A 21570-nucleotide genomic window follows, 5' to 3' on the forward strand; every position below is an offset into this window, starting at 1 on the left:
TAATGCATATGTATTTCTAAGCGTAGGTATCCCCTGTTCTTAAGATGGTAAATATTCAATTCCCTTTATTTTGGTGAATTTTTAATTCAGGTGAATATACTAAGTCATTAAATATAAAATTAATTAATTTATTTTTGAGACAAGGTCTCACTGTGTCACCCAGGCTGGAGTGCAGTGGTACCATCATGTCTCACTGAAGCCTCAAACTCCTGAGCTAAAGAGATCTTCCTGTCTCAGCCTTTGAGTAACTGGGACTATGGGTATAAATTTTTAGATTTTTTAAATTAAATTTTTTTTTGAAAGATGGGGTCTGGCTATGTTGCCCAGACTGGTCTCAAACTCCTTACCTCAAGTGATCCTTCCACTTTGGCCTCCCAAAGTGCTGGGATTACAGGCGTGAGTCACTGCACCTGGCCCTGGATTTATTTTTAAGATACACAATAGCTTAAAACTGCTAAACTAGTATTCTCCATGTAAGTAAATAACATCATTTCTTGCATAATCTTATGCTTTCCCATTGACTTCTTATGCTTTCTTTTTTATATATTGAGTTCTTACAAATAATCCGGACTGTAGACTGTGGTACTGTGCCTATAGGTACAAAAAACAGGCACAAAACAGCTTCCTTCACGTCTAGGCATTCACTCTGAAACAAAAAGTACAACTGAGAGTTCTTGCCTTAAACAAACTGATGCTAATTAGTTGGGTAATCAGGATGTATACATCTGAAATAATGCACTAAAGTAGACCCACATTACTGCATTTCAAACTAGATTCATAAATGAGAGAAAACAAAGGTAAACTTGGGGGAACCACAGGGGTGAGAAAAAGGACTCCAGGAAGTTTTCCCTGGATTTATTCTCTCTCGTTTTGCCCAACCAAAGCATTATGTCTTCCCAAAAATCAGGAACCACAAGCATGACAGCATTCTCTGGTGTTAGATGGCAGTTTTCTCTGTGGGTTTTATCTGCTACCTTCTTTGAAGAGATAAAAAGCTGTCAGCCTGTGGAAGGCAGAGTTCTCACGTGACAATTGTGGGTGGTTTTATAGCACCAGGCTGGAAATTTAGCCATTTTGTTTCTTTTGTCTTAAAATTTGCTTTTCCCTGCTGTCTGAAATGTGTCTGTTAAAAAAATTGATTTCTTTCTCTTACACATATTTTTTAAAAATTCAAATTCCTTGAAAGAGAAAAATTTAATAATTATCAAGAATTTTGGCCTGGCTCAGTGTGGCTCATGCTTGTAATCCCAGCACTTTGGGAGGTAGAGGTGGGTAGATCACTTGAGGGCAGGAGTGCGAGACCAGCCTGACCAACATGCAAAACCCGGTCTCTACTAAAAATACAAAAAATAGCTGGGTATGGTGGTGGGGGCCTGTAATCCCAGCTATTCCGGAGGCTGAGGCAGGAGAATCACTTGAACCTGGGAGGTGGAGGTTGCAGTGAGCCGAGATGGCACCACTACCCTCCAGCCTGGGCGACAGAGCGAGACTCATCTTAAAACAAAAAACAAAAACAAAAAACAACAAAAAAAGAATTCACTACTGTTGATGGAAGGGATTGATCTGTAAATGACAGAGCTGGTGGCCCAGAGGCTCTGGAGACAGCTCTGGTGTGGGCTCAGTCACTGGCATGTCTTATTGCATAGACAGCAACACCTCTGATGCTTGGTTTTCTTATGACATTTCATACTGCTTTTCTCACAGATAATCATAATCACAATAATAGCTAATATTTATTGAAGTTGGGTGTGGTGGTTTATGCCTTGTAGTCCTAGCTCCTTGAGAGGCTGAAGCCAAAGGATTGCTTGACCCTGGAATTCTGGGATGCAGTGAGCTCTGATTGCACCACTGCACTTCAGCCTGGATGACAGAGTGAGATCCTCTCTCTAAAAAACAGCAAAACAAAACAAAAAACCACGAAAGTTTATTGAGCACTTTATGCCAGGCACCACATCAAGCCCCTTAAATGTAACTTTTAATTCAAACCTCACAAAGACCACATGAGATAGGTACCATTATTGTCCTCATTTTACAGATAAGTAAAACGAGGCCCCAGAGGTTATGTATTTGCATAAAGCCTGGTAGAGAGTAAATTGTGAATTAGTAACTCATCCCAGGTCTATGCAATACTTGTGTCCTTAACTATTGTGGCATACAGGTATGGGATTCATTTAAGTGCTTAATAAATGCCATCTGACATCTACATGGGAACATTAAATTGTATTTGGGGAAGAATCATTGCAAGTTGAAGTGGGCAGGATTTTAGATATTCATACTTTTTTTTTTTTTTTTTTTTTGAGACAGGGTCTCACTCTGCCATCCAGTCTGGGGCGCAGAAGCGTGATTTTGGCTCACTGCAGTCTCTGCTTCCCTGATTCACGCCATCCTCCCGCCTCAGCTTCCTGAGTAGCTGCCACTACTGGCGTGCACCACCATGCCTGGCTAATTTTTGTATTTTTGATGGAGACAGGGATTCGCCATGCTGCCCAGGTTGGTCTCCTGGGCTCAAGCAATCCGCCTACTTTGGCCTCCCAAAGAATTGGAATTACAGGTGTGAACCGCAGCGCCTGGCTCATTTTTTTTTTTCTTAAAACTCCTCATTCTTTTCTGTTATAGAGACTGGGCCATTTTCTCTTTTCTTCAATATTTTGATGATTCTCAGCTCTAATTGATCATGGTTCTTAGAACCAAATGGTATCAGTTGTATCAGTTCTTCGTAAAATACTTCTAATTACAACACCTCTCCTCTTTTTCATTTCCAAGCCCTTATAGAATTATGACATTAGGGTCAGATCAAGCCATAAGCGATTCAGCAGCAAGTAGTGTAAATACTTTTGAGAGCTGTGACCCTCAAATAGGTCAGAAGAATATTTTAATGGGATGTGAAGTTGGGAGTTTCAGTGGAGTCATCAAAATACCATCAGTAAGACCAAGATGCAAATTTAAAAGGAAATATTTGACCACAAGGGATACAAATGCTTAAAAATCTTTCTCCCAGACCAAGGATATAAAACAGTTGGGCTGTTGGAGATGTGAGTGTTTTGGAATGAGCTACTGCTCTGTTGCGTCCCACGCCATACATACCCAGTGCAGGAGAGAAGAACATGTGCATGCATGTGTGTTGTGTGTGTGTGTGTGTGTGTGTGTGTGTGTGTGTGTCAGTCATGGGGAGGGAAGTCTTTGACTCTTAGATCTAATCTAGTGAGAAGAACTTCAAAAGCACCACTTGGAAACCTTATATTTGTCTCCTGCAGGTAGGGAAACACAGTAGATTGATGTCAAACTCTGGCTTTGGAAACAGAGGTTAAGGGTCAAAGGATGTGTTAGACAATATTTTTGAGATGAATGTCAGACTTTTTGTTGCCTGGAGATTGGCCTGCATTTCCAGAGTTTTCCCAGGCTAAGATTGTTTCTTCTGAGCCACATCTTCAAAAGAGATCTGGTTTGGGATTATTCTTAAATTCCTGTCCACTAGACAACACTCTGAGAGTGATCAAAACTAACATCGTCAACGAAGAGTAGATATAGATATACATCGTGTGCCTAAGGTTAGGGTGCCCTGGGAAGAACACATAATCACTTTTGTAGTATTCTGGCTAGAAATGCTTAACCAAATCTAATTGTGAAATACAAGACAAATCCAATTATGGAACAGCCTATAAGTAAATGACTTGTATTCTTTTTTCTTGTTTTTTTTTTTTTTTTTTTTTTTTTTTGAGAAAGAGTCTTGCACTGTCATCCAGGCTGGAGTGCAGTGGCACAATCTCGGCTCACTGCAACCTCCACCTCCCAGGTTCAAGCAATTCTCCTGCCTCAGTCTCTTCAGTAGCTGGGACTACAGGTGCCCGCCACCACACCCAGTTAATTTTTGTATTTTTAGTAGAGACGGGGATTCACCATGTTGGCCAGGATGATCTCAAACTCCTGACCTCCAGTGATCTGCCTGCCTCGACTTCCCAAAGTGCTAGGATTACAGGTGTGAGCCACTGTGCCTGGCCAAATGGCTTGTATTCTTAAAAAATGTCAATGTCACTGAAGCCAAAGTATGGCTAAGGAATTGTTATAGATTAAAAGAGACAAAAAAGACATGAAAACTGAATGCTATATGTGATTCTAAATAGGATTCTGTCCTGAAAGAAAAAAACGATGTAAAAGACACTATTGGGACAGTGGTATATCAGAGTTAAATTTCCTGAACTCGATGGTTATTCTTTGGCTATATCTTTGTTCTTAGGTATACATGAAGTATTAAAAGGCAATAGGGCATGATGTATGCAACCTACACTCAAATGGTTCTGAAAATAAATTGCATGTGTATGTGTGTAAAGGCAGTGCTAAAACAAATGCGGCAAATTATAAAAATTACTGAATTTAGGTCACAGGTATTCTTATAACTTTTCTGTAAATTGGAGATTATTTCTGTAAGTTTGAGGTTATTTCAAAATAAAAATTAAAAACAAACCATTTTCTGAGCCACTAGCCAAGGTTTGTTTCAACCTCCTCTCCCCAACCCCTGCCCACATACAATCACGGTCTTCAGGAATATTAATAAGTCCCCGCTAAGACCAGCTAAATCAGAATCTCAGGAGCTAAGGCCCAAGGATTTGTGTTTTAACAAGTTCTCCAGATGGTTCTTATGTGTACTAAAGCTTGAGAAACACTGGTTTAGCCTAGTTAAGAACCATGCTTGGAGTTGGGGTTGGGGTTAACCCCATTGGGCTGTTACACTATGGGGGAAAGGCGGCTGGGTATAGGGGAAATGGCCACAGGATCTGCCTCACAGGAGTGTTAAGATGATAGCGGCTGAGATGGTTACATTCTCCCCTACCCTGCCCACCTTTTTCCTTTTAGCTTTGACCTAGAGGCCTTAAGGACACATTTTTAGTCCAACATTTCACAACAGGAGGTATACGTGACTAATGTATATTTATTAGAGAGCAAATTCACAAAACTCGCCACACTGAATACAAAGTGATTATGGTGAATTAGCAGAGTCGTTCATTTTTGGCCCAGTGAGGAGTAGTAGAGATTTTTCCTCAGGCATGGCGGGCTGCAGGTCCCGAGCCCTTCCCTGCAGGGAGGCAGCTGAGGCCCAGTGAGAATTCGAGCACAGTGCTGGTGGGCTGGCACTGCTGGGGGACCCGGTGCACCCTCCACAGCTGCTGACCCGGGTGCTAAGCCCCTCACTGCCAGGGGCCAGCACTGGCCGGTCGCTCTGGGTGCAGGGCCGCCCAGCCCACGCCCACCTGGAACTCGCTCTGGCCCGCAAGCGCCACACGCAGCCCCGGTTCCTGCCTGTGCCCCTCCCTCCACACCTCCCAGCAAGCAGAGGGAGCCGGCTCCGGCCTTGGCCAGCCCAGAGAGGGGCTCCCACAGTGCAGCAGCTGGCTGAAGGGCTCCTCAGGCGCAGCCAGCGTGGGCGCTGAGAGTGAGCTAGGGCTGCCAGCACACTGTCACCTCTCACCTACAAGAGCCTGGCCTTGGATGTTCTAATTGGAAGTGACTTGGTATGTCAGATTTGTTGATCTGTCTGAGTAAGGAAAAAGGAATTGGAGATTGATAGAAAGATTGATGGAATGAGGGGGATCAGTGGGGCAGTTTACATGCTCAGTCTTTGGTATGGTAAGGATGCCTGTACCCAGAACTACCTACATAAATTTTCATGGATCAGTGCAAAATAAAATTGTGGGGCCTCTTGTTAAAAAATAATCAAGAATTTCAGGATGGCACCAACAAAACACCAAACCAATCATTGGGCCCTGTGCTATTGCACAGGTTGCAACACCATGAAGCAGACCCTGCCTAAATCTCTTATGGTCAAAAGGAGGCCAGACTTGCTAGAACCCACCCAAGAGGTTGGTTGGCCTGTGGATAATAGTATCAGGGGTGGAGCTGAAGGGGTTGGGAAGAAGTCAGGCTGGGGCAAGCTCTCCCACTTTGAAGAACTGTGCACTGCGAGGTCTTTCAGAGCTTTTAAAATCTTCACCCACATGCCCAGCATAGAACTGCTATTTGACAACCACCTGACAAGAAGGCCTCTGCAACCAGTCAGAGTTTACTAGATGAGCAGTGGAGTCATGAGGACTGAAATCACAAACCCAGGTCAGAATGATACGTTTGCTCATTTCATCCTGATCCTGCATTCCCTTCCCAACACCCGAGAAGCTAAAATGTGAAGATGTATGGGAAGGAGTAAAAGAGCAGACCACATCCCTCCCTGATGCTGGCCTATTGATCTAAGGAAGTCTGGAATGTGTGTGTGTGTGTGTGGTGGTGTGTGTGTGTGTGTGTGTCTGTGTGTGTGTGTGTGCGTGTTTTGAGACAGAGTCTCGCTCTGTCACTCAGGCTGGAGTGCAGTGGCGTGATCTTGGCTCACTGCGACCTCCACCTTGTGGGTTAAAGCGATTCTTGTGCCTCAGCCTCCAGAGTAGCTGGGATTATAGGCATGCACCATCACGCCCTGCTAATTTTTGTATTTTTAGAAGAGATGGGGTTTCACCATGTTGGCTAGGCTGGTCTCGAACTCCCTACCTCAGGTGATCTGCCCGCCTTGGCCTCCCAAAGTGCTGGGATTACAGGCGTGAGCCACCGCACCCGGCCGTGTGTGTGTATTTTTAATAACTGAAAATGACAATGACTCTAAATCTAAGAGCTCTCCTTGAAAGATTATTAAAAGACAGAACACGTAGCTTTGATAGAACATTTCCCTTTGTTGAAAGGCAATGATTTAAACCCCATATTTTATTTGCACCTCATGAAGCAGACTGCTCAGTAAACCAGTTACTATTAAAAATTATATTTAGGCCAGGCGCAGTGGCTCACGTCTGTAATCCCAGCACTTTGGGAGGCTGAGGTGGGCAAATCACCTAAGGTCAGGAGTTCGAGACCAGCCTGGCCAACATGATGAAACCCTGTCTCTACTAAAAAAAACAAAAATTAGCCAGGCGTGGTGGCAGGCGCCTGTAATCCCAGCTACTCAGGAGGCTGAGGTAGGAGAATTGCTTGAACCCAGGAGGCGAAGGTTGCAGTGAGCCGAGATCGTGCCACTGCACTCCAGCCTCGGCAACAAAGAGCGAAACTCCATCTCAAAAAAAAGATTATATTTATTACAAGGCAGGGAGTAAGAAAAGAGATTCACAAAACACTCAGTTGACAGATAATAGATTGCAAACCCTTTCACTTCTAGTATTGATCTGAGGATATCCAAGTGAACACTGAATGTAAATTACCCTGAGAACATCTCCGCTATAAGAACTCGTTACTGAAACTTTATTTTTAGTATAGGCAATCCTTTGGGAGTAAACATTTCAAATATTACACTCTGCTGTACTTATTATCTCTCCCTATGGGTTTTTTAGGGAATGATAACTTGGGCTTTTGCTGAAGTGACTCATAGCCTCAGCACAGGAGACGTTTTGAATATCATTTGGTGGACTATTCTCATCATCCAAAGTAATAAAAATATTTAAGCATTCAAAAATTCTACATTATTTATTATTTCATTTATCTATCAAATATTTATTGAAGTCATAAATGGGTACTGCTAGTCCCCATGAGGGGTAAAACATGAATTAGACACTGTTCTCATTTTCAGGATGTTTCTAGTTTGGTAAAAGTCAAGATGTACAGATATAACAACAAGGCAAGGTGGAAAGTGTTGAGAGGTACCTTAAAAGGTACCTTAAAAGGACCAGGCAACTGAGTCCCTGACCTGGGCTCTGAGTTTTACAGGATCTTCTGGATTAAGGGGACACGCTCACCAGAAGCCTGAACTTCCTCCTCCTTCTAAACTGTGTCCTGAGTGTCCAGAATCTCATACATAAATTCATTTTCCCAAGTATAGAGACAGAAGCTGGAAATGTGGGCCAACTCTCTCTACACTACACCACCTTTTACAGTTTATTAGTTAATTAGCAACCTTTAATATTTAGACTATGTAATAAGGGCCTCTGATACTCTTGGCATGGAAACCCACGAATGTTAGGGGGCAAGTTGGCCTGGCTATGGGAATTCAGGAGGAGGTAGAACTTTGCCTTGGCAGTATATAGGAAGTTCCCCTGGGGAAGCAGAGCTTGGGCATGCAGAGGTGGGAGAAGGGAGAAGAGGAACTTCTAGCAGAGTGAACATCACACTCAAAGACATGGAGACTAAAAGTGCCAGGTTACATGTGGAAAGTCTGGCTTTCCTGGATACCAGGAATGGAAGGGCAGAAACTCAGGTTGTAAAAGGAGAAGGAGACCAGATCATGGATGGTGTGGAATACAGGACAGGGTGAGTGAGGGTTTGGCAAACTGTCTCATATTCTTAGTACAGGAGAGTCTATTTAGAGTGACTGACATTCACATCTAACACTCACATCAGCGGGTAGGCCTTACTGTAGACAATAAGCTGTCACTGGAGTTTTGAGCAGTTTTGATGAGATCAACTTTGTAAGTATAAAGCTCTGGCTTGCTATGGGATAGCAAGTGGGAGAGACTGGAAGGGTGGAAACAGGCAACTGTGTAGAAGAGAGCAATGATATAGGGGAAGGTGAAAAAGAGACATTTGAGATAATAGAAAGGAAGAACTAGGTAGAGAAAGAAATAAAAAGTGATCCCAAGACTTTGTATGAATCCCTTGGCCACCCCTTAGGTCACCTCTGTGTGGCCAGCTAACCATCTTTGCCATGACAACACGGAAGAGTGACCAGCTCCAGTCCCCAGACTATATTGGATACCTCTGTGGGTGTTGAGTGGTGGGTGGTGGGGACAGGGTGAAGAGGAAGGAAGACATTGGATTTGGGTACATGGTTTGAAGTTTGCACCTGTTCATTAGCATAAACAACCACTACTCATTTTGTATGTGTTGTCTGCAGATAGTTTGTGACTTGAAACAAAGATCATTCACGATTTTGATCAATAATTTGGGTACATGGTTTGAAGTTTGCACCTGTTCATTAGCATAAACAACCACTACTCATTTGGTTTTGTTTTTTGAGATGGAGTTTCACTCTTGTGGCCCAGGCTGGAATGCAATGGCGCAATCTCAGCTCACTGCAACTTCCACCTCCCAGAATCAAGTGATTCTCCTGCCTCAGCCTCCCAAGTAGCTGGGATTACAGGCACCCACCACTACGCCCAGCTAATGTTTTTGTATTTTTAGTAGAGATGGGGTTTCACCATGTTGGCCAGGCTGGTCTCAAACTCCTGACCTCAGGTGATCCCCCCACCTCCACTTCCCAAAGTGCTTGGATTACAGGCGTGAGCCACCGTGCCTGGCCAACCACTACTCATTTTGTATGTGTTGGCCACAGATAGTTTGTGACTTAAAACAAAGATCATTCATGATTTTGATCAATAATTGAGCATCCACTGGATGTATAGCACAGTAGTGCCGTGCAATATGGGGAACAATACAATGTAATGCACAGATCTCTTGGATAAAAGAAACTTCCATTTCCAGGGTCATTATGTTGTTCTGTCTCAAGCTTTTTAATAACTCCTATGCCCAATGTCTTGGTGGCCCCCAACAGTGATATAATGTGTGTAGACAGAGGAGGGCTGGATTATGTAACAGGCATTTCTAAGTTGTCAAGTAACTTTCTACAAAGGAGGACACATAAAAGGAGATCTGTCAGCTGCATGCTATTACAATGACTGGGTCCAGTTTATCTCAACACACACAGGCTTTGCACTGGTGTTTCCTGGATTCAGTGTCTATTCCCTTCTATCTAGCAGGCTTTTTAAATACAAACTTTTGTTTTTTTGAGATGGAGTCTCGCTCTGTCGCCCAGGTTGGAGTGCAGTGGCGCCATCTCTGCTCACTGCAACCTCTGCCTCCCAGCTTCAAGCAATTCTCCTGCCTCAGCCTCCGGAGTAGCTGGGATTATAGGCCTGTGCCACCACGTCCGGCTAATTTTTGTATTTTTAGTGGAGACGGGGTTTTGCCATGTTGGCCAAGCTGGTCTTGAACTCCTGACCCCAAGTGATCCTCCCGCCTCAGCCTCTCAAACTGCTGGGATTACAGGCGTGAGTCACCGTGCCTGGCCTTTTGAATTCTGGGCTAATTCTTTCATTTTCTATTATGTGATTATAAGTCTCAATCTAAACCATCTTTGAACTGTAAGACATGTAAGACATCTGACTGTAAGTTACATTTTGGTCTGTTGCACAATTTGACACAACATGCTTCTGCACACCCCGAGTTACTCTGCATTTCTACAAACTTTGCTCTGTGGGGATTACTTATGTAGCACTTTTAAATTAGGTGGCTGGTATCAAAACCGCCATACAGTTTGCCTCCACCGTGTCTTCTAGAAGGGAAGGGCAAAAGGCTTTTAAAATCATGTTCTAAGAAGAGGGCTACAGAAGCAACAGAGAAGGCGTGGAAAAGTGTCTAGCTGCGTTTTGCTTATAACGGCTGGAGCTTTAAGAGTCAGCAGCTTTAAACGTAAACAAGCCAGGGCTGTCTTGAGCCAGGACCTTGGGCTGATGGGGGTGGAAGGTTAACCTCGGCTTGGAGTTAAGGAAGCGCAGGAGGCGCGGCCTCGGGGGCTTAAAGCTCAGCTCCACTGAGCCCTCACCGCCGAAGGTTGGCTACAAAAACTGGCTTGGCCAAGTGACGTTTACCTCCTTGGAGGCTCGCGTCCACCTGGACATCAGCGGACGGGTCGAGTTTCATTAACGCCGCGTACTTGAGAAAAGAAGAGGAAAAAGACCACCCAAACTACATAACGAAATCGAGATCATCCTCCTTCCCTCACTCTCTTCCTTCCTCTCTTCTACTTTCTTTATCATGAGTTTATTTTTTATTTGTATTTTTTTCCTTTACTTCAACGCCTACCTCTTCCTTGGCCAGCAAATTACCCACCCCGCTCGGGCTCCACCTTTTCATCTCCAGCAGCTCGGGGGCTCTCTCCATTGTGCCCGGGTCCTACAGTGCGCTCGCCCGGCCGCCAACTCTCACCCTCCCTGCCCCCATCAAGCTTCTTCGCGTTCCCAGGCAACGCCCTAGGTCCGGCCTCTCCAGGGCGGCCGCACGCGCCCGCTCCCCCGCCGGGGTCCCCCCGCCGCCCCTCCAGCGCCGCCCCTCCAGCGCCGCCCAGCGTCGCGTCTCCTAGCGGGCCGGTGCGCCGGCAGCGGAGGCTTCCCGGGTGGCCCGGCCTCCTGAGGGTCGCCCCGCCCCGGCCCAGCTCCGCCCCCGGCCGCTGCTCCCTGATTGGCCGCCCCCCACCTCTCCAGGGCTCTTCTCCTCCCCCTCGCCCAATGGGCACCGGCACCTGGTCCAAAAATTCCCCCGAGGGGACCGTGGGGGCTCTGCCACTTCCAGCTCCCGCCGGGCGGCTGTGACGGCCGCGGCGGGTCGCAGAGCGGGGAGTGGACACGGAGTGGGGAGGGGAGAGGGAAGGAGGAGGAGGAGGAGCAAAGGTGTTGGAGAGAAAACTTCAGAAAGGAACAGGAAACCTGCCGGGGAGGCGGCGGCGGCTGCGGCTTCTCTGCGCGCCTGGGCTGCGCTCTTCGCGGGGTGTCCACAGCTGCGGCTTGGCCCCCGTCTGGCTTCCCCGGCGCGCACGCACGGCTGAGCTGCGACGCTCGGTGGCTCGGGCCGTGCCCTCCGCCGCGGCTCTTGGCCGCTGTAGTCCCGCGCTCCGATCCGCTCCTGCCGCGGCGGCTCCCTGGAGAGAGGGCGGCGAGGGCGCAGGGAAGAGGAGGGTCGTCCACTGTGGAACATGAAGCAGCATGACTGATAAAATGTCCAGCTTCCTCTACATAGGGGACATCGTGTCCCTGTACGCGGAGGGCTCGGTCAACGGCTTCATCAGCACCTTGGGGTAAGCGGGAGACGCGGGCTGGGCAGCGCTCGCGCTCCGGGTCCTGGGAACCCGTCCCTGTCCCTCCTCCTCCGCCGCCCGGTCCTCCCGCTGCCGCGCGCGGTGGCCCGGCCGGGCAGGGTCGGCGCCCGCGGACAGCGCCGTGTGCTCCGCTCTCTCGCTCGCCCGCTCGCAGGAAGCTGCCCTGAGAGGCAAGACTTTCTCAGCAACTTCGTAATCTCAAGCTCAGAGACACATCAGAAAGGAGGAAGTGATTCAGAAGCCCGGAGACGGGCCCGGCGAAGAGGTCTTCGCTGGCTTCTCCCTGGGTTGTTTTGATTAAAATGTGTGCTTGTTTTCCCTGGAAGGTAAAACAAAACACCCCCCTTTTCCACCGTTTCTCGCTACCGTTCTCAGCCCCTGGTCTCTCAGTGCCGGGTTTGAAAGAGCAGTCGATAAAAGTCCGTGGCCTTGGACATGAAACTCAAGCGATGTGGTGAGCCAAAGTGTGGCGTTGTCCTGCGGGAGGAGCTCACCGTCCCGTCTTCGCTGAAGCAGTTTCCTTTTGGCCTTGCCGAACGAGGACTCGGCCCACTGGCCTGGGCAGCCCTAGGGGCATCCGCAGCGCTGTGGCCCCTGGACGGCTCTGAGGGCTTCTTGGGTTCTAGAACTCAGACCTGCTATCTCCCCTTCCCAGGCCTTGGCCCACTGAAATGCTGAGCCTCTCTTGGAATTTAGCCAAGTGAAGAGTTCTTGAGATTCGAGTTGGATGGGGGAAAAATATATATACATATATATGTATATATGTTTATGAATGAGGCAAATACATATTAATATATTTATATATTTTATGTATTTTATATATATATATATAAACAGTGTGCTAAATGGTTAAATAAGACTTCCTTGTTTTCTCTGTTCTGATTGGGAATAGCAGTGTGCAGTTTAATTGCACGCTGCAGTATGTTTTGATGCACAGGAAATTTTTTGTTACCTTGCTGTTTCAGCACTTAGATCCCCCCGCCCTACATTTCAGGCTGTGGAACTGGTGTTTCCACTCCTACCTCTTTACTGTTTTCAGCTGTTAGGCTTTGGGGCAGATGGCTTAACCTGCAACGACCCGGGACAGTGACTTCCAGCTGTGTTATAACGGAGTGCTGCCCACTAACCACTGGGACGTGGAAGTCACCAGTACTTCCACAGTTCCTGTTACTTGTGCATTCCCCCAATGAGTGAAAGAAGGGAGGTAGATTTAATTCAATCCCTTTTCCATCAGTGTTACTTTCTTATGCAACTAAAGCGTGGAAGGAAAAACACGTAAGTGCCAAGCGCTTCTGCTGGGTTTGTGAATCATGAGCTACCACTGTTTTTGAGATCATTCATGATACAAGCTCAGTTTCTGGGCCCCCAGCGACATTTTGCAGGTGGACTCTGCTGCTCTTCACCCTCCGTAGACTCTCCAGGTGTGTGTGTGTGATGTAGTAGTTAAGCAGAGGGGGTTCCATGGACAGAATACTTGGGGTTTGAATTCTGGCGCTTCCACTTGTAAACCTTATGACCTTGGGAAAGTTACATAATCTCTCTGTGCCCCAGTCTCCTCAGTTCTACAAATGGGAATAAGCATGGTTTCTACCTCATAGGGTTGTAGTGAGGAAGAAGAGATTAATATATGTAAAGTGCATAGCACGGTACCTGGCACATTATAAGCACTGATGTGTTAGCTGTTGTAGTAATTATCATTGCCTTGGTGACTGTGAGCCATAGTTATATTTGTGGACAAAATAATAACAAGGATTAGGAATAGAGTATAAAACCTAGACAAAGAAAAGAACTTTTTTTTTAGTGTCTTATTCAGCAAAGGTAAGCTTTTGGATAACTTATAAAACAAATACCAGAAGGACTATATAGATGGCATATCAGGAAGCTACAAGTTTGAATTGTGCAGTCGACCCTGATCATTTTAGAGATCAGGAATTGAGGTTAAGAGAAATGAAGTGACTAACCCAAGAAACAGAGGGCATTAATGCCAAAAGCTGGAATTCTAACCCTGTCTCCAGATTTCCAGCCAAGAGTGCTTTTCTTTGGTTGTACACAATAATCTTTAAACCTTGAGAAAAATAAGCTAGAATAACCTTTAATGTGCAATATACATTTGTGTAAATATTTCTGATTTGTATTCAACTTTTTTGTTGGTGTTTTGAAGGTTGAGCTTCCTTAGTATGTATTTGTGCAATATATTATTTTTCTGTTAATGAACTGAGTCTTGTTGAAGTTAATATGACAAAGCCTTTGTGCTGCTAGATTCTAAGGTGAAGAAGGGTCTTTAGAAATGTTACCATCAGGCCGGGTGCGGTGGCTCATGCCTGTAATCCCAGCACTTTGGGAGGCCGAGGCGGGCAGATCACTTGAGGTCAGGAGTTTGAGACCAGCCTGGCCAATATGAGGAAACCCCATCTCTATTAAAAATACAAAAATTAGCCGGGCGTGGTGGCAGACGCCTGTAGTCCCAGCTACTCGGGAGGCTGAGGCAGGAGAATCACTTGAACCTGGGAGGTGGAGGTTGCAGTGAGCTGAGATTGTGCCACTGCACTCCAGCCTGGGGGACAGAGCGAGACTCTGCCTCAAAAAAACAAACAAAACAAAAAGAAATGCTGCTATTGGTGAAACTTGGTGCTTTGATTGGATATTCTTTTTCTGAGATAGACTGCCCAGAGTTTCAGATAACTTTGTAGTACTTTAGAAGTCAGAGGTTGGATATGACCATGCCTCCCTCCTGGTACTTGCTTCTGAACATCTTTTCAAAGGACAGTTGTAGTAAAAGTCATTGCTGATGTGCCCTGATGCAGTTTCCTGGCCTTCACTGGAATAGTGTCCAAAGGATACTCAAGGGAAGCATGACGAGCCTAGGACTTAAATGGGTCCTGGGTGGAATGAATCTCTTTATAGAATAATTAAGACAAACTGTAAAATTAAAAATGTCGTGATCCAGCCTGGGCAACATATGGAGACCCTGTCTGTACAAAAAATATAAACAATTAGCCAGGTGTGGTGGTGCATGCCTGTGGTCCCAGCTGGTCCCAGCTACTTGGGAGGCTGAGGTGAGATGATCACTTGAGCTTGGGAGGTCAAGGCTGCGGTGAGCAACAGTCACACCATTGCACTCCAGCCTGGGTGACAGAGAGAGCCCCTGTCTAAAAAAGAAAGGTGCTATGAAATCTCATTTGACAAATATGCATCAAATTTTTATGATGCATAAAAATATAGCACTTTTCTACTTTGAAAACAGGGCAGTGCAGAAAGTGTTAATTTTTTTATAATAAAAAATTGGGAATATCAAAAAATTAAACCTGAAATTATTATCTTATTAATGAACATTTCCAAATTCTGCTGTATGTGGGATATGCAAATAATGTTGCAAACACTTGAAAGTTACTTTCAGAAAGCATCTGGCACGTCATTGAAAAAGGCTCATTTAATTTCTAAAGAAACCATGCTGTTCATTTGCTATTCTTCTAAATATTAAATTTAAAATTCATATAAGATAGAAGAGGAAACTTAGGAAGAAAGAAGGGAATTTATTTTCCTGGCCATAAGTCTTCCATCTCAACAAAACTGTGTGGCTCTTGTGCCCAGGGATGTAGGTTTGCCCATGGCTCCTTGCGGTCCTCTACTCTGTACCTCCAGCCATCAGAGTGTGTATTTCTGTGGCAGTTGTTAGATAAGATGCTAAAACTGACTTTTGGCTTTGATAAGTAAACCAAGATACTTTATCCTGATTTAAACTGACATATTTTGCGTTCCTCTCATCGATTTTTATTAACATGTGGGTGCTTTTCAAAGTTGGGGATTCCATAAATAAAATAATTTCCTAAAATTCAGGGTGAAAAAGTTTCAGCTATTGAGAAATAATCCCATTTAATTTTATAATGGCTTAATTAAGGCCATGGAATATAACATCTGATGCTTTTATCCTGAGAAGTCAGACTGATTCGTGATTTTGTTCCCTCTCCTTTCTGTCTGTGACATTGCAGTTTTTTAATGGTCAGTCATGCTTGGTTTTAGTACTTTCTTAAGGGTGTGGAGTCACATCGGGCTCAGATTTTTAGGAGTTATAAAACTCATGGGAACATATGTCTGTGCCATGTGAAATCTTATCTAGGTACATGTAGGGGTAGCACTCCCTATTTTTTACCTCAGAGTATACAATTGGTAGATATTTTATTTTGCAAGTTGGTTTTAGGGCTATGAAACCAAAGCAGAGTGGTAGTTGTGATTTCTCATTGTCTTGTTGTGGGGTCATTATTTGTACACTTTCTGCTTCAAAGACAGAGTGCATCTCTCTAGTTGAATTTTCTTTCTCTTCTGTTAGTTGGAGGTCTGTTGTTCCAGGTCTGCTGCTAATTAGCCATGTGGCCTTGTTCCTGTCATTTATTCTTTTTTCACGTATGTCTTCCTGAAAACTAAGAAGGAGGGAAGATGCTGTTGCCCATCCCCCTGGGGGTATTATAAAAGCAAGTGATAGAGACAGAAAGAAAAGATTTCTTTTTTAGAAAATTGCTAGGAAAATCTACATTATGCTTATATTTTTGCATGTCAAATTGCACATTTTCTTCAAAGGCGTATGAATTGTTAAAGTGAATCAGATTGGAGACATTGACACTGTATATATTCAGCCAAAATTTATTCCACTGTCATATTAAAAACACAACGGGGGAGCTAAAAATTAGACTAAAAGTTTTTGATTTCCATTTTAGCTCTTCATCCATGCATGATGGCTAGTAGCATGATGTTTTTTCAAAGTCAGCTTAGCAAGGTGTTTAATGAGAACTGAGTTTACACAGTATTTCAAGATAATGAATAGACATTTATTTGCAAATAAATCTTGTTTGATTTTAATGTTTAGCATGTCAATAAGTTTTGGATGACATACATTGTTATTATGTAGTTGCTGGGAATTTTTGCCATAAGGTAATGAATTTTTCAGCTGGAAAAGTCATGGAGTTTCACTATATTTAAGTTTACCAGGCCCCTCTTGGAGGCCCCTCTGACTGGAGATGTGGGAGGATTTTGTTAGGCTTAGTGACCCAGCTTCTCAGGTTGATTTTATCAGTCTGTTTGTGCAAAATTTGAATGCCCTAGTTGCAAAGATTGGCATTTCTCCTTTTTTTCCCCATTATCCTTTACCTGTATTTACTAGATGTTTCTGAATCTTGAATTGTTGCAAGCCGAGTTACAGTTATTGTTCTTTTCTCTGTGTAAGTGCAAAGGGGCCTGCTTTGTATTTCCTAATTTAAATTTTCATCTAAAGAATCAATTTAAAAAATACTTGTATTGACGTATGGACAATTGCTTTAAATCCTATTGGACGAAGATGGTGAATGTATTTTAAATAAACTATTTTTATTTTCTACTGGCATGTCTTCAGGTTATAGTTTTTGTGTCTCTTTTAAAGGTGAAGGAGGGAGTCTTGGGATGTGCTGTCCACTTTCAAATGTAGTATTGATTGTCTCTTTCTCCTCCTTCCATTTTTTCTATACTAGGATTTGTCTTTCTTGTTGCTGCCACATCTGATGACAACAGATATTCACATTTCTGTGTACGTCAACTTGACCAATGGTCAGATACCACAGAGTAGGGACTGAGCATAGCAGAATTCTTGGGATAGTGGGATAGTAGAATCAGTGTAAGGTGCATCAGTCTTTCCTTGGCTGTTCTCGGCATGGTTGAGGGGTTAGTAAATGAAAAGTGTGTGTGTGTGTGTGTACGTTTGTATATGTATGTTTAAGTGATAGCTACCTTTGCCTTGAGGTTTCTTCTCAGGATCGCCTCAGAACCAACACCTAATACTTAAGGTCTCAGTAACTATCAGGTGACTACCCATGGATGTGCTGACTTCAAAGCATCATCAGCATCATCATCATAGTCTCTTAGTCAGAGTGACAGAGGATTGGAGCCCTTATTTTTACTTCCTGCTTGATGTTGGCCCATGCAATTAAGTTTTCCGTTCCTTTGTTTCCATGTTCAGGGATGGATGTCTGGTAGGGTGATGGGGAGGGGGTCACACAGTTTATAATTCTGACTTAATTCCTTAGATGAATGAGACTGTGTAACTGTTTACATTTTACTATTCCCAATTGTAGTCCCTCAAATTTCTCTTCCTGATCTATTTTCCTGCCAAACATTTTGATGTTTAAATAGTTGTAGATTTGATTTATTATCTTATTTAATTATGCTGTTCTTATTATAGTTTTAAAAATATTTTCCTCAATAGGACTTTTTTTTTTTTTTTGAGGCGTGACCACAGCTCACTGTAACCCTGAACTCCTGGGCTCAAGCGATCCCTCCACCTCAGCCTCCCAAAGTTCTAGGATTACAGGTGTGAGCCATGACACCCCGCCTCAATAGGACTTTTTGATCAGTAGGGAGTTGTACATGAAGTTGGAATGGTTATAGGTAACTTTTATTTTTGTATAAGATGTTTAGTATCTTCCAAACAGAACTCTTCCAAATGATGGCTGTTGTTTCCTGCCATAACCAGGCATATAAGCTTAGCTTTGTTTTGGCTAAGGCATGTGATAATGTGATAAATATACCTAAAAGTCCATTGGACATTTGCATGCGTGTTCACTGTGGAGGAAGAAGATGACAGAAGCTTGAATACTGAGTTGTTTTGGAAAGCGTAAGTGTTAGAAGTGTGATGTTGTGGAACTTGAAATTAAGTACAAAGAGAGTTTCTGAAGTGGTGAACATAAGGTATGTTTTAAGCTGAAAGGGTGACTATTTCTTAAACCTAAAAATCATTCTATAAATACCATTGCAGCTTTTCAGCCCCCTCTGGCAATGAGAGCTCAGTTAAGTAAACAACCACCCCTCCTAAGAGCCCTGATGGCTTGGCTTTGATAGAAGAGAATTCAGAGGCAACTGCTTTTGGCTTTATTCTAGGTGGAACAGAGCCATTTTCTTTTTGCACAGGTAGCGCTTTTCACAATGACACTTTTTTTTTTGTAACTGTTGTCATGCAGATAGTGTGTAGATAACTTAGAGAATATAGACAGAATACTATAGACTCAAACTTTAAAACTTAAATTCCAGACAGAGGGTCTTTATATATAAATATAAAAGAAGTTAACAGTGGACTTTTATGACTGATTTATGCTATAATAACAGTGAATTTTATGGTTTTTTAAATATCAGAACTTGGTAATAGATCACTGCGTTATAATCAGACGTGAAATTTTAATGATCATTCATTTGTTCATTCACTTATTTTTATTTTTTAATTTTCTTCAGAGACAGGGTCTTGTTCTATTGTCCAGGATGGAGTGCAGTGGCGTGATCTTGGCTCACGGCAACCTCTGCCTCCTGGGTTCAAGTGATTCCTGTGCCTCAGTTTTCAGAGTAGCTGGGACTGCAGATGTGCGCCACCACGTTCGGCTAATTTATTGTATTTTTAGTAGAGATAGGGTGTTGCCATGTTGGCCATGCTGGTCTCAAACTCCTAACCTCAGGTGATCTACCTGCCTTGGCTTCCCAAAGTGTTGGGATTACAGGCGTGAGCCACTGCGCCCAGCCCATTCACTTATTTAATGAATAAAACTGTGCCTTTTGAATGTATTGATGGCATTTTTTGGTGTCATGTTTCTACTCCCATGATGACTTAGATGGGAATGTTTAAAAATATATAGCTTTAGAAAACCACAATTTTAATAAAAAATATTCAAAACAATATATGTGGAAAATAGAACAGCATATCAGCAGTGGTTGACCCTTTGTGGTGAGTATGTAGATGATTTTAATTTCAATTTTTATTTCTTCTGTATTTCCCAGTTTTATCTATGGTTTTAAATTAAACATCTATTACTTTTATAGCCAGGAAAGTTAACTAAAATGGTTTTTAAGGACTCTTTAATTTCTTATTACTGTTAATCAACAATATTTACATTAAAAAGCATAAATAAATTATTTTCCTAGTTATGGTCAGTGGAGGAAAACCACAAACTGAGAAACTGTTATTACTGAAATAGACAGTCATATATTTACCATGAAGTTTTTTTTCCTGGTTATTATTGGTATTTTAAAGTGTATTGTGGAAAAGATGTTTGTCTAACCAGTAATGCTGAGCAATTAAGTTGGTTGATTTAACTCATGTAGTAAATGTATACAGATGATAACCAATTTACAATGGTTTGATGGTTTGATTTACAATTTTTCAACTTTATGATGGTGCAAAAGTAATACTCATTCAGTAGAAACCATATTACAGTACTCAGAGAACCATTCTGTTTTCAACTTTCAGTATAGTATTCAATAAATTACATGAGATAGTCAACACTTTTATTACAAAATAGGCTTTGTATTTGCCCAGTGTAGGCTAATGTAAGTGTTCTGAGAACACGTAAAGAAGGTTAGGCTAAGCTATGTTGTTTGGTAGGTTAGGTGTATTAAATGAATTTTTGACTAAGAATATTTTCAACTTACCATGGGTTTATTGGGATGTGACCCTATTGTAAGTTGAAGAGTATTGGTAGTCTTTATTTTAGAAGTCTATTGACACATGTTAAGAAGTATGCACTTTAGCATGGGTGACTTGTTCATTTTAGTAATCTTAGTACTCACTATGAAACTTTTATTGCTTGAGTCAACTTCTATAGTATTAGTTTTTGAGGAGATTTGTGTGTGTGTGTGTAATTGAAATTTAATCAACTGTTTTTATTGACTATCTTTGAAATAGATGGATTAGCTCTCTCAAAATTCAAATCAATAATGGGTTAACAGTAGCTATTATATAGTTTACACCAACCTATCCAAAGATTTCCAACCTTGAATTAAGAATAAGTTAAAATATCAGATTATGTAGACAAAACTTTAATCGTACAATTGAAAATGTGTCCATATTAAGACACATGTGACTATCCTGGAGATGTGGTTTATGCTGAAGCATGCTTCAGAATGACTTATTAATTCGTTCGGTAGATACTTCTTGAGCCCTTTCTATGTGCCGGGGAATGTGTGTAAAGAGATGCCAGATATTAAGCTGTTTTTAATTATTATCTCAATGGATTAATTAATTAATTTGTTATTTTAATTGTTATCTGAAAATCTTCCTTTGCGAATTTGTAGTATGGCTCTTGGCTAGGATCTGTGGGAGACATCAAGGCATTTGACATTTTTTTGCTCTCAGTGTTGCAAATGTTGCAAGGTCAGGAATAGATACTGTCTTCTTAATCCTGTATGCTCAGTACCTGACAAAATTGCTGGTATATAGTAGGTGTTTAATAAATATTTGTGCAATTATTGTAGTAATTATTTAGCAATGGAGATAACACTGGTATTGAGTAACTGCAATGTCAGGCAATTTTTTTTTTCCAAATGCCCAAAAGATGATTAAGACAGTACCACAGAAAGTCAGAAGAGTCAGATTCTTTCTCTCCTGATTGGGATGACCTGGCGGGAGCTTCAAGGAGGAGGTGGCATTTTCGCTGAACTTGGAAGGATCATTAGAATGGATATTTGTCTCAGATCTATGCCCATGGTTGTTTATGTATTCTTGGTACTTTTTTCTTTCATTTAAAAAAATTAGTAAAATTTTACTGTCCATTTTAATAGCTCCAAAAAACTAAAGCAAACAATTCAATATTGTTGAGATATGCAAAGACAGAAGAAATAATCTGAGAACCTATTTTATGCTTATTTTCCAAATGTGAGAGGTTTAAGCTTGGTTCAGATCCTCTGAGAATAAAACGGCATTGCATCCTTGTCACATAGGGTGAATTTACTGAGAC

The 21570-nt window shown here is 42.8% G+C and overlaps 1 protein-coding gene across 2 annotated transcripts in view; it reads left to right on the forward strand.

Annotated features, from left to right (window-relative positions):
* Positions 1 to 11300: 11300 nt before the first annotated feature.
* ITPR2 (inositol 1,4,5-trisphosphate receptor type 2) overlaps positions 11301 to 21570 on the forward strand; it is a 501416-nt gene continuing 491146 nt past the window's right edge. The window contains exon 1 of one of the 2 annotated variants that reach the window (XM_003265625.4): positions 11301 to 11809. In XM_003265625.4, the coding sequence (XP_003265673.2) occupies positions 11718 to 11809 (92 nt within the window). In that variant the 5' untranslated portion in view covers positions 11301 to 11717. The remainder of the gene's footprint in view (positions 11810 to 21570) is intronic. The other variant, XM_030804417.1, reaches the window with a different exon arrangement.

This window comes from Nomascus leucogenys, chromosome 23, assembly GCF_006542625.1.
Source record: "Nomascus leucogenys isolate Asia chromosome 23, Asia_NLE_v1, whole genome shotgun sequence".
NCBI lineage: Eukaryota > Metazoa > Chordata > Mammalia > Primates > Hylobatidae > Nomascus > Nomascus leucogenys.